This window comes from Cyprinus carpio, chromosome B18, assembly GCF_018340385.1.
Source record: "Cyprinus carpio isolate SPL01 chromosome B18, ASM1834038v1, whole genome shotgun sequence".
Lineage (NCBI taxonomy): Eukaryota > Metazoa > Chordata > Actinopteri > Cypriniformes > Cyprinidae > Cyprinus > Cyprinus carpio.
Genome location: NC_056614.1, coordinates 4,446,381 through 4,459,630, shown reverse-complemented (window position 1 = coordinate 4,459,630; position 13,250 = coordinate 4,446,381). Strand labels below are relative to the sequence as shown.

General features: G+C 36.4%; 1 protein-coding gene across 1 annotated transcript; it reads left to right on the top strand.

The window, feature by feature from the left end:
- The first annotated feature begins 389 nt into the window (after window positions 1-389).
- Window positions 390-7,959, top strand: napab (N-ethylmaleimide-sensitive factor attachment protein, alpha b). Its single transcript, XM_042743556.1, is given in 11 exon segments — window positions 390-582; window positions 1,820-1,899; window positions 2,091-2,212; window positions 2,797-2,844; window positions 4,021-4,098; window positions 4,207-4,262; window positions 4,619-4,703; window positions 5,307-5,411; window positions 5,516-5,584; window positions 7,053-7,103; window positions 7,323-7,959. Coding segments are annotated over 11 exon segments (945 nt in total). The 5' UTR covers window positions 390-484; the 3' UTR covers window positions 7,476-7,959.
- The last annotated feature ends 5,291 nt before the right edge of the window (window positions 7,960-13,250 follow it).

Genomic DNA, 13,250 nt, shown 5'->3' with positions numbered 1-13,250 from the left:
CTACATTATACTACATAAAAGCCTGCTGTAGGATTAAATATAATACAAAACATAAAACACATGCAAACTTTAAAGTAATAATAAATATTTCGTCTGAAGTTTCGTTTTGGATTTTTATTGAGTATTATTTAATACATCAGGCTTTTACTGTAACTTTCAGTGCTCAAAACTCATTGGAAAAAATATAAACAAGTTTTTTTTTCTTTTTATAAACAAGTTGTTTTGGATAAAAGTCATATGAGTAGATTAAAAAGTAGCAAATATATATATATATAAAAGTTTTTATACAAATATATCTATTTAGTATTATTTATAGTAATTGTTGTTTTTTGTTATTATTTATGTTTTTATTTTTGGCCAAGCTCATCTCAACTTTTATTTTGAAACGAGGCGGCAGACGGACGTGTTGGATGTTTCCGCGGAGATGTGTTGATGTGGCTGGATTCCAGAGTCTGCTGCTCAAGTTGAACTGTAAACAATATTCATGGATAACTCCGGGAAAGAAAAAGAGGCCATGGCTCTCATGGCTGAAGCCGAGAAGAAAATGAAGTCCTCGCAGTCGTTCTTTGGCTCTCTGTTTGGGTATGTTTTATAACTTTTAACACACCGCTGACAGGCCAACCGGGGTAAACAGAAAGCTAGCATGCTAGTCAGTTAGCTGTCAAACGCGAACTTCATATAAGTGATTATCAGAGTGGGGAAAATGTCTAAAACAATTTCTCCAGCCAAATGAGGTTATTTGGATGTGGAGGGTGAAACCACATTTAATAATAAACGTCTGTAAGTTTAGTTTCTATGTAATTTTCCAGATGTGAGTTCATAATGTAGTTAGAGCAACGACTAATTATAATAAACCTTAATATTGTCATCATAGATCCATGTGTCTGTATAAGTCTATACTTCTATCTTTATATTGTTAAGGTTGAGATCTAGTCATGTGATCTGGCATAAAGCTTCCCTAAAACTGATGATGAAATAGTCATGAAATGTAAGTCAGCTGACATCTAGTTGAGCCAGTTACTACATCACTGGACATACATGAACACATTAACCTACACCAAACCTGTAATAGCTGGACAACCACAATCAATGCTGATATTTTGGAAAAATGTAATATGTGTCTTTTATGACAAATGTTATATATGTAGGTCAAAGACGAACAAGGTGCGCAACAAAACAATAATAGTTCAGTACAGCTTTAGATTTAGTTTTATTGTCCCTTTCATTCGAATGTGACCTGTTTATTTTATTTTGTCATTTAAAGTATCAGTAGGTCATATACTAAAAAAATCTTGCCAGAACAAGAATCATTAATGACATTAAAAGACTTTGTTTAATGATCATAGAGCCCCCCAAAATTAATTTTAAATCTTTAACTCTGTCACACATTTTTGCCACTATTGTTCAAACCACTAGGTTTTACCTATTTGTCAGCAAGAATTTAAAATATAATAAAATGTAGTATGATTCATTTTCTGCTATATATTATTTATATATTATAACTTTTTTATATATTAATACGTACGTGTCAGAATAAGCATGTTGTTTCATTTTTACATCAATATATCTGTTACGCTTTCACCCCCATATTTGGACGTTTTCACACAAGTTATTTTTAAACATTAAAGTAGACACTTTGCATTTAATATGCTTACTATGTGTGTTAAATTTCCTTGGAAATTTCATATGATGTGGACACTGAAATGGGACTTCTTCTTTAACCCAAATATATAAAAGCTATATAAAAAAAAAATAAAAAAACGTTTTGAATCATCATAATCATCATTATATTTATTATTATAATATTATATTTTACTAGGGGCTCTTCGAAGATGGAGGATGCTTGTGACTTGTATGGAAGGGCGGCGAACATGTTCAAGATGGCCAAGAACTGGAGTGGTAAAGACATACACTCAGCTTCAACATTATCAATGTACAAATCTACTTGCCTCTTAATTTAAAGGTGTGAATGGAACAAAAGTGCATTTGAGTTTTAGTTGAAGCTTACAGGCTATGCATGTCTATTGCAGATTATATTTGTATCGTAATAGTTATCGTAATATTTACATTATGTTGTATGTGGTTGTCAGCTGCAGGAAACGCTTTCTCCCAGGCGGCGCTCCTACACCTGCAGATGCAGAGTAAACATGACGCAGCCACAAACTTCATTGATGCCGGCAATGCCTTTAAAAAATCAGACTTCTAAAAAAATCATCTAAAATTCATACACTGAAATAGCTGTCAACACATATTCACTGAGCTGCTACACACATTCAACAACATTAAAAAGTCAGAAGTTTAAAGCAACAACACAAAAAAAAAAAAAAAATAAACAAAAAAAAAAAATAAATAAGTGCCAGTAAATGCATTTAGAATGTTACAAAAGATTTCCATTTCAAATCAGTTCTGTTCTTTTGAATTATCTTTCTGAAAAAAAAAAAAAATGTCATGCTTTCCACAAAAATATTAAGCTGTGACTAAAGGCTGAAGTATTGTGCAGAAACCAGTTATATGGAGATGGTCTGGGTGTGTTTTGTGCTAATGGATAAGCATTAGATACTTGGTCACTCTTTTGAAAATCTCCATATTCATAAACAGTATGCATGTGTTGTGAATTAGGTGGATTTATTTATTTTTTTCATCCTGTGCATATAGATACAAATAATCCACAGTTATTAGTGAATGAGACCCATTGCTTTTTATGCACCAACAAAAATCATTTTTTTTACTTAAAAAATATTCATTGTTCATTGAGAATGGTTGAGGTTCAGTCAGCTGTCTGTCATTCTCTCCACAGAGGCCATAAACTGCCTGAACAGGGCCATTGAGATCTATACAGACATGGTAAGAGTCACCTATCACCTGCGAGGGCTTAGATGGTGTTTTAAATAAAAGTTGAGCTGCTTTTGTTGTACAGAATCATTTTGACACTTTTCATCTGTGTATCTTTTTGCAGTGAAAACTTGTTTGGAAATAGTTTGACGTATCCAAAGTAATTTTTCATAAAACATACTGCACATGACTTGATACACCACTAGAGCGCACTGTAACACAATACATGTGGTTTAGAGTGCACTAACCTGGGGCTGGATTAAAAAAAAAATTCTTTCAAATAAGAGACGTCACTCCTAATTTTACGACTTTTAGGAAAATATAATAACTAATTAGTTTATTGATTAAGGCAAACTGAATAGCTTTGGGAATGTAGCATCTGTGTGTGACGCCCTTATTTTTATGAGTTGCTCCTAAATTTCTGCATTAGGAGCAACTATTAGTCTATTTGTGAATGTTAATATATAGTATAAGTGTTTGTTTTTCAAATAGTTATGTATATCTTCTTCCCACTGTCTACCTGCTCCACATCTCTACCAACCATAAAAACTAAAACCATAAAATTGACATCATCCATAGCAAGAGGTCAGCCCCACCTCTTATTTTACTAGTTTCTTAGTAAAATAGTAAGAGTTTTATGAATAGGTTTTACACCAAAACTCCTAGCAAAGAACTTTTAGGAGGTAAGATAAAATTCTTTGTGAATACAGCTATAGAACTCTAAATGTTAAAGTGATTAATTACTCTGGAACAACTGGAAAATAACAACATGATTACCCACAGTGGCTGATGAAACCACAGTCTCAGTCCTTCTGACTCTCCTGAGCTGTGATGAAAGACAGAATTCATCTTTCTTTCTTTCAAAAAGGCCCCCAAAACAATCTTTTTTTAGTTGGTAATTCATGATATTTGTAAAACCTTGAATAATTGATTATTATATTATTATTTTGTTTCGTAAATGTAAACATTTTGCTTGCAAAATTTGTTTTATCGATATTATCTGCAATTTTGGATGTCTTTCAGTGGAGGAAAACGGCCAGTTGTGTTTTTCAGCTGAAACTAACCAGCTGAAATTGTAAAAGAAATTGAAGCTGTTGTTCACCTGTCATCAGTATCAGTGATTTTATCTTAACTATGCATTTAGTCATGCCTAGATTGTAAACGTGATACTTTTTGTTTGTCTTGTAGGGTCGATTTACTATCGCGGCGAAACACCACGTCACTATTGCTGAAATTTATGAGACCGAACTGGTTGACATTGATAAGGTCAGATTTCTTTTGTCACATTGATAGATTATTTGGATTATTATAATCCTATTTACTCAGTGCCAGAAAGTAAGATTTATTCAAAGTAATTTATAATCTTTTCCTTAGGCAATAGCTCACTATGAACAGGCGGCAGACTATTATAAAGGCGAGGAGTCCACAAGGTATGGCAGTTTTAAAGCTATTTTTACAACTATTGCTCAAGACTTATCAACCCTAAATGATGATGCAGAAAAGACCAGTAGAAAATAGGTTACCTATAAAGTTAGATCTTCTCAAGTGAATGGTTTTGATTACAGTATCAGTATGTAATGCATAGCAAGCATTTTTGCTGAAGGTAAAAACCCTTGCCCCCGTCTTGCCCCCATTATTGACAGCTTCAAGGCAACATATTACACAAGACACTATTAATCTTTATCACATTATCTGTTTTGGGGGAAATTTATTTTTTTCCATAATTGTAACCAAGTCATGCTCTAGAACTGTTTCTAACCTGTGCGCTCTGTCTCTGATGTCAAAGTTCAGCCAACAAGTGCCTGCTCAAAGTTGCCACCTATGCAGCTCAGCTGGAGCAGTACCCTAAAGCCACTGAGATCTATGAACAGGTAAACAAATCCACGACAGTCTGGTTTCAGTATTCCTGATCCCCTAGGAGATGCCATATAAGGTCATAAATGTTTAATCATGAATATTACCTTAAACAGAGTTAGCCTCTGTGTAGCCAACATTGATTTTGGATATGTAAATAAAAGTAGCTGTTAAAAATGAAAGCATTACATTTAAGCCACATTATAGTCCTGTTATCATTCATTTCCTCAAATGAAAACAGATCAAATCTGGGGGTTTCATTATCTAACAAACAGATCTTGAGAATACAATCACATTTACTCAGAACTGACTATTGTACGTCAGCCTGAAACAAGAAGTTGCATTTTAAATCTTTGTCCCAAAGTGTGCTTTTTGCATATGCGAAAATGTAGATTTTTAACAATGTATTTTTGAATGGATTTCAGTAGAGGAAAAAGGGTTTTTGCCTGTGTTTTTAGTTGAAACTCACCAGATGAACTTGTATACCTGTCAGGCATTTTCTCTGTTCTGTCACTATCAGTCAATACAGTCGCTCCAAACAAAAAGTCTTTGCCCACCCTTTTTTGCATATGGAAAGATTTAGTAAAGTTGTTTCTATATTTGTGTTGGTGGGTTTCCAGGTTGCAACACATGCAATGGACAGCACTCTGTTAAAATACAGCGCAAAGGACTATTTCTTTAAGGCAGCTCTCTGCCACTTCTGTGTGGACATGCTGAATGCTAAGGTATGAAAACCCCACCACAACCACATCTTTTAACAAGCTGATGGAAAACAGCTGTCGTTTGCAGTTCCCTTTCATATACTTTGTCCTTCATGCTGCCCTTGTAGCTTGCCGTCCAGAAGTATGAGGAAATGTTTCCAGCCTTTTCAGATTCGCGTGAATGCAAATTTGTGAAGGTAAGGCTGGATGTCAGCACAAAATGACCTCAGCAAAAAAAGTCAAATTACTCATCATAACTGTTATTATCACTTTATTTTTTTTTTATATAGTTGAATTATTATTTGTAGTTTAATCCTTCTTTTCAATGTGTCTCCCTCTGTAATGTGTCTTGTGTCTGGAATGCTTAAAAATAAATCATAAAAAAAATAACTTATTAAATGCATTCCACATTTTGAACATTTAATTGCCCATACTGAGGAATTAAACAAACCCCTAACTATCATTTTTTTTAAAATACTGTATGTATGTATATAAAGATTAATTCATACATTTGTGAATTTAGTTATTCATTCAGTTTTTATTCATTATCATTTTATTTATTTTTGTACTTTTATTTATTCATTCATTTTAAAGTATTCCATAAAACATTATGGCTGATCAAAGGTTTTTATAATACTGTATTTTTTTTTGCTTTTTTTACAGTAGTAATTTTTGAGACGTTGAGGTTGCTGTATTTTTAGCTTGTAAAAACATGCTACTGTATTTTCCACAATCTTGAGGTGATTCATAAATTAACAAGGCAAACATGCTTCTAGATTGGCTTGTTAAAAAGTGCAACAATAATAGTTTATTCTCATTTGTGGAAAAGAATCGTGCCAGTGATGTGAAAGTATTGTGAATACAGTGGGGAAAATTATTTGATCCCCTGCTGATTTTGTAAGTTTGCCCACTTACAAAGAAATAAAGGGTCTATAATTTTTATGGTAGGTTTAATTAAATGTATAGAGACAGAACACCAACCAAAAAATCCAGAAAAAACACATTATATAAAGGTTAGAAATTGTTTTGCATTTCAGTGAGTGAAATAAGTATTTGATCCCCGAGCATACTTGGTGCAGAGGATTTTGATCCACTCCTCTTTACAGATCTTCTCTCTAAATCCTTAAGGTTTCTTGGCTGTCTTTTGGCAACTCGAAGTTTCAGCTCCCTCCACAGATTTTCTTTAGGACTGGTTAGGCCACTCCATGACCTTAATGTGCTTCTTCTTGAGCCACTCCTTTGTTGACATTAGCTGACATTAGGAGTAACTTCTTAAAGTGACAGGACTCATCTGAGCTCCACATGGGCACATAACCAGTCTGTGGGAGCCAGAATTCTTGCTGGTTGGTAGCGGATCAAATACTTATTTCACTCACTGAAATGCAAATCAATCTCTAACCCTTATATTATGCGTTTTTTCTGGCTTTTTTGGGGTTGGTATTCTGTCTCTATACGTTAAAATAAACCTACCATAAAAATTACAAACCCTTCTTTTCTTTGCAAGCGGGGTTGAACTTACAAAATCAGCAGGGGTTTAAATAAATATTTCCCCCACTGTAGACCACAATCATTCTGTCAGTGAAGTGTTGGCCAGCAAATTGTGGTCCTGACGGGTGGATGATGGATAAATTATGTGCTTAACATGTTCTTTTTTTTTTTTAACAGAAACTTTTAGATGCCTTTGAAGAACAGAATGTGGATGCATATACTGATGCTGTAAGACAAGCGCTTACTTGCCCTTTCTGTTGTTTATAAAACCTCTTAAACAATTTTCATTTCACTAGAGAAGCATAGTTTCACTACCATAGCTTCCTAGTTTCACTAAAAATGAGTTAAGCTACCCACATGATATGCCTATCAATAGCTGTCGTGTCAGTTGATAGGAACAATAGCAGGGCTGTTCATCATTTTCAGTTACTTCTCTCTGTCTTTCAGGTAAAAGAGTATGACACCATATCACGACTGGATCAGTGGCTCACCACCATGCTGCTTCGTATCAAGAAATCCATACAAGAAGATGAAAGTGACCTTCGTAGATCCTCTTCCTCCCCTCTGCCCCTTGCCGCTCGCTCTGCCTCGTGCCTTTAACACCGTGACTTCAGTATGATGGTTGACTATCACCCTGTTTTACCACCAGCTCAACTCTCAGTGCCTTAATGCCCTTGCTTTACCTCTCCTCTCTCTCTATGACACGGCCGTACCGCCAGACCTCAGAGAACACTAAAGAAAGGAAGGCTGGTTGTTTAAATGAGATTTGAGGGAGTGTTGCATGAGAGCTCAAACCAGCTACAGTAATATTACGGGGTGCTGTGCACACCAAGCTTCAGAAATGGCTAACACAGAGCACCCGTATTACTGAGCACAAAAAAACTTTGTTCATTCTGTTCAATTCTTTAGTAGTGGCATATGTATTTTTATTCTTATCAGAAATACCATACCTTGTATCTCTGCTTATTTTTTGCTTGCTGAGTCCTGCGTAGACTAATCTTGAAAAATGATTTGAATTTTTTTCCTGTTGTTTATTTTGACATGTGGAGAAGAAAAAAAGTAAAAGAAGGACTGATTCAACCTATACCACGTGATTTCATTGACTTCCCAAAAAGGGAGAAACAAGTATTGGCTTGTTTCCACCTTTCTTTTTAACAAGTTTTTGTTAAGATACATCTAGTGATTAAAATACTTTACCAGTAGTTTCCTGGTAAATAATTTCTGGTAAAGGAATATTCAAATCGCAGATGTTTTAAATGTGTATTTAAATGGTGTTTGTTGATTTGTAACATTTTTGAACTTTTGTAGCTGCTCATCTTGGCCAGGGCAGTTCTGAAAAAGAGACTTTTAGTCTCATAAAGTTTATTTCCTGAATAAATAAAATACAAATCAAATTAAGACTCATTCCCACTCTTTGGTGGATTGTGAGATAAACAGATTTGTTGACAAAAATGTAAAAAAATTAAAACGTCAACATTAATTGATAATTAATTAAAAGATTGACATTAATATTAACATTAGAATACATGTATAAAATCTATTAAAAAATTATATACGCAAAAGTATTCATACCCCTTAATTTCCCCCCCACGTTTTATGTTCCTGCCTTATGTTAAACTGCTTTAAATTACTTTTTTTCCACATTAATCTACACTCCATACACCATAATGGTAAAGCAAAACAAAAAAACAGGTTTTTTAACATTGAAAATTTATTAAAAATAAACTTAAATGATTCCATTCCATAACCATTCATACCCTTATCTGGGACAGTTGAAATTTAGCTCAGGAGCATACATACTGCTTGTAGATGCCACTACACTTCGAGTGATGTTAATCAGTGGCAAATTCAATTGAATGGGTATAATTTGGAAAGGCACACGTCTTAATAAAAGGTCTAACAGCTGATAATGCATATCAGAGAAAAAATCAAGCTCTAAGGTCAAAAGAACTGCCTGTAGAGCTCAGAAACAGGTTTGCGTCAAGCCACACATCTGTGGTAGAGTTCAGAAACAATTCTGCTTCATTGAAGGGTCACAGAAGCATGTAGTCTCTGTTACCCTTAATGGAAGAGGTTTGAAACAACCAGGACTCTTCTTAGAGCTGGAGATCTCTTCAAACTGAACAACTGATGGAGAAGGGCTTTGGTTTGAGTGGTGGCCAAGAACCTGATGGTCATTCTACTTGACCTCTATGATCATATGTGGAGATAGGAGAAATCTACAGAAGGACAAACATCACTGCAACACTCCACCAATCTGGGCTTTATGGCAGTGTGTCCAAACTCAATCCTCTCTTCAGGTAAGACACATGAAAACACTTGGAATTTGAAAAAAAAAAAACCCTTAGACTGTGAGAAACAAGATTCTCTGATCTGATGAACCTCAATTCCAAGCATGTTTGAAGGAAACCAGCTCTAATCATCACCTGCAGTGTACCATCACAAAAGTAAAGTGTGCTGGTAGCAGCCTCATGCTGTGGAGCTATTTTTCAGTGGCAAGGATCGAGGGACTCATCAGTAGAAGAAAAGCTCAGTGCACCAAAATATTGAGATAGCCTTAATGAAAACCTAGTACAGAGCATTCAGAACCTCAGACTGGGCAGAACGTTCACCTTCCAACAGGACAATGACCCTAAGCACATAGCAAGAGCTTATAGACAACTCTCTGAATGTCCTTGAGTGGCCAATCCACAGCCTGGGATTGAACCCAGTCAAAAATTTCTGGAGAAACCTGAAAATGTGCATCTGCCCCCATCCAAGCTGACAGAGCTTGAGAGGTGAAGAGATGAGGAGAAAGATGGCAGATAAATGCTGATGAGCAAAGCTTGCTGTGTCAAACAAAAAAGACTTGAGACTGTAAAGGTGCTTCAGCTAAATATTTAGTTAAGGGTATGAATATCTATGCTTTGTACTTATTTCAGTTTTTTATAGTAAATAAATTTACGAAGGTGTGACAGTTCTGTGGTTGCTTTGTCGATATGGTGTGAGTGTAGATTAATGTAGAAAAAATGTGACAATGAAACTGAAACACTGGCCCAAATAGTGTTGGTGGTTTCATGGCTATATTTACACTTCCTGGTGGCCAGTATTCAATGACTGCATGTTCCACCAGTAAGAGCAGAGTGTAAAGGTTGAATTAGCAGAGTAATAGCACAGCTGTACATTAAATATTGCAATGCACACAACATGTTGAGAGACATATCAGAGTTCAAAAGTGGACAAATTATTGGTGCACATATTGCTGTCGTATCTGTGACCAGGACAGCAAGTCTTTGAGGTGTTTTGAGAGCCACAGTATCCAGGGGGATGTCAGCATACCACCATGAAGGACGAACCACATCCAACAGGAGTAACTGTCGACACAAGAGGAAGCTGTCTGAAAGGGATGTCCAGGTGCTAACCTGGATTGTATCCAAAAAACGTGAAACCACAGCTGGTCAACTCACTGCAGAATTAAATGTGCACCTCAGCTCTCCTGTTTCCACCAAAACTATTCGTTGGGAGCTCTGCAGGCTCAATATACGTGGTCGGGCTGTTATAGCCAAACCTTTGGTCACTCGTGCGAATGCCAAACATCGGTTTTAATGGTGTCAGCAGTGAAAATCTTGGGTTGTGGACAATGTGAAACATGTATTGTTCGCTGATGAGTCCACCTTCAGTCTCTTTCCCACATCTGGGAGAGTTACGGTGTGGAGAAGCCCCAAAGAAGTTTACCACCCGGACTGTTGCATACCCAGACTAAAGCATGGGGGTGGATCAGTGATGGTTTGAGCTGCAATATCATGGCACTCCCTAGCCCCAAAACTTGTGCTAGATGGGCGTCACTGCCAAGGACTACTGAACCATTCTGGAGGACCATGTGCACCCAATGGTTCAAGCATTGTACCCTGAAGGTGGTGCCTTGTATCAGGATGATAATGCACCAATACACACAGCAAGACTGATGACAGAGTGGTTTGATGAACATGAAAGTGAAGTTGAACTTCTCCCATGGCCTGCACAGTGACCAATTTTGAATACTATTGAGCCAGTTTGGGGTGTTTTGGAAGAGCGAGTCAGGAAACATCTTCCTCCACCACCATCACGTAGTGACCTGGCCACTGTTCTGCCAGAGGAATGGCTTAAAATCCCTCTGGCCACTGTGCAGGACTTGTATCTATCATTCTGAAGACAACTGATTCTCAAATAGATTCTGGCTGCAAAAGGAGGCTCTACACCATACTAATGAATTATTGTGGTCTGAAACCAAGTGTTTCAGTTTCATTGTCCAACCCCTATATATATAAATGTGTGCGTCAGTAAAGAAAAACCACACACTCTCACAACAAATACCTGTTTGATCACCTGTAATGCCCATGTACAGCTGTGTTGTGTGCATCTTTTTTGCAAAAAGAAGGACTGTGCTAAGAGAAATTAAACTCTTTGGACCGAACTGATCAGAACCTGTTTTGACTGACACCCCTTGAGGAAGGAATTGCAACACCTGGTTTTAGACCACAATAATTATTAGTATGGTGTAGGGCCTCCTTCTAAACACCAGTACAGCATCAGTTCGTCTTGGGAATGACAGATACGAGTGCTTTACATTCCAGAGGGATTCTGAGCCATTCATCTTGCAGAACAGTGGCCAGGTCGCTTCTTCAAAGTGGCTCAATAATATTCAGATCTGGTGACTGTGCAGGTCATGGGAGATGAACTTCAGTTTCATGTTCCTCAAACCACTCTGTCACCGGTCGTACTGTGTGTATTGGTACATTATCAAGCTGATACTTGGCGAGTGACCAAAGGTTTGGCCATAGCAGTTTGATTATTGATCTTGTGAAGCTTCCGGATTAACAGTTTTGTCAAGGTGCACATTACATTCTGTAGGGTGTTAGGCAGCTGTGTATTTTTATTTATTTTATTTTATTTTTTTTAGGGTACAATCCAAGTTAATAACCTGTAGCCTACTTCCCTTTCAGACAGCTTCCTCTTGCGTTGACAGCTACTCCTGCTTTACACGTGCTATCCATAACCGCCACAAGACGAAAACAAACAATATAAACTAGAACTCTACACTAGTGATAGAACATTCGGTTCTTTTCCGCGAACCGGTTCTTTTGGACAGTTCGATTCAATAAACCGGTTGAAAAAACCGGTTCACCGGTTCTTTTACGATCGACGTAATGGCGTCAAGTCTATCAAACATTCAAATATATAAAGTCAGTAATCATAACTTTAGTCCGTTAAAACCTCATAATCATGAAAAGTTTACAATTAAGTTTTGCAACAACGCACCCAAATACAGTAACAGCAATAGGCCTAATGTGCATACGAGGATTTAAGTCTTGAAGATATAAAGTAAATAAATTAGGTGTCATCGGCGCAGAAACCATGATCCACTTACTAGCTATACATCATCCATTGCGATTTATTTGTTATTAAATAAACTTAGGTTTCGCCAGATTGCCCATTCAAGCCTTCGGTTTACTCGTGCTCATAACATTAGCACCGAATGAGTTCAGAATCAAACACCAAAAGAACCAGTTCGGTTCAGACGCGCTGTTTTTTTATTTTTATTTATTTATTTATTTATTTATTTTTTAAATTAATGCTTATTACAAAATCTCGTGGAGACAACAGCATAAGGAAAACAACAAAATGCAGATTTGACAATGAATTAATTAATTAAATAAATAAATAAATAAATAAATAAAATAAGGCATTGTTCTCAAAATAAATAATATGTGTTACAGGATCAAAAACATTTCAGCAGCATAACAAATAGCTTCTACAGTTTGTTTAGAATTTTTTTACAAGGTTTAAGGAGGATAATAACATACGAAATTCATTTTTAAAACAGTTTACATTTGGCAATTGTTTTTTCCATTTATTTTTGTGAATGTGGTATTTACCCATAATGATAATAAGGTTAATCAAAAGTGAAAGATCCCTCGTCAGTTTAGAATTATAAATAAGAATAACATCTATTGTACATTGTTCAAGTTCACTAATTTTATTATTTAACCAGGTATGGACAAGGTTCAGACGCGCTGTGTGTCAGCCTGCTTCGCGCTGAATCACGCATGCGCAGTATCATCAGTTCATCGGTTCTCAAATCGGACGCGTCCGACAGAATCGGTTCTCGGTTCAGTGTACTGGTGATCCGAAAACCGATGCAACCGGTTCTTGACTCGAGAACGAGAACCGCTCCAGCAGTGGGCGTGTACCTTCGTTATCTGGCTCCGCTCGGTCTTCATCTTCAGTTCTTCTTCACAGCAGTTCAGTCAGTGTACTGTTTGAGTAAATGAATTACTCCGGGGTATTGGTTTATTTTGACTCAGAGGGAGTGTCAGCCACGTTAAAAAAAGTTAACAGCTTAAGTCATTTGTGGAT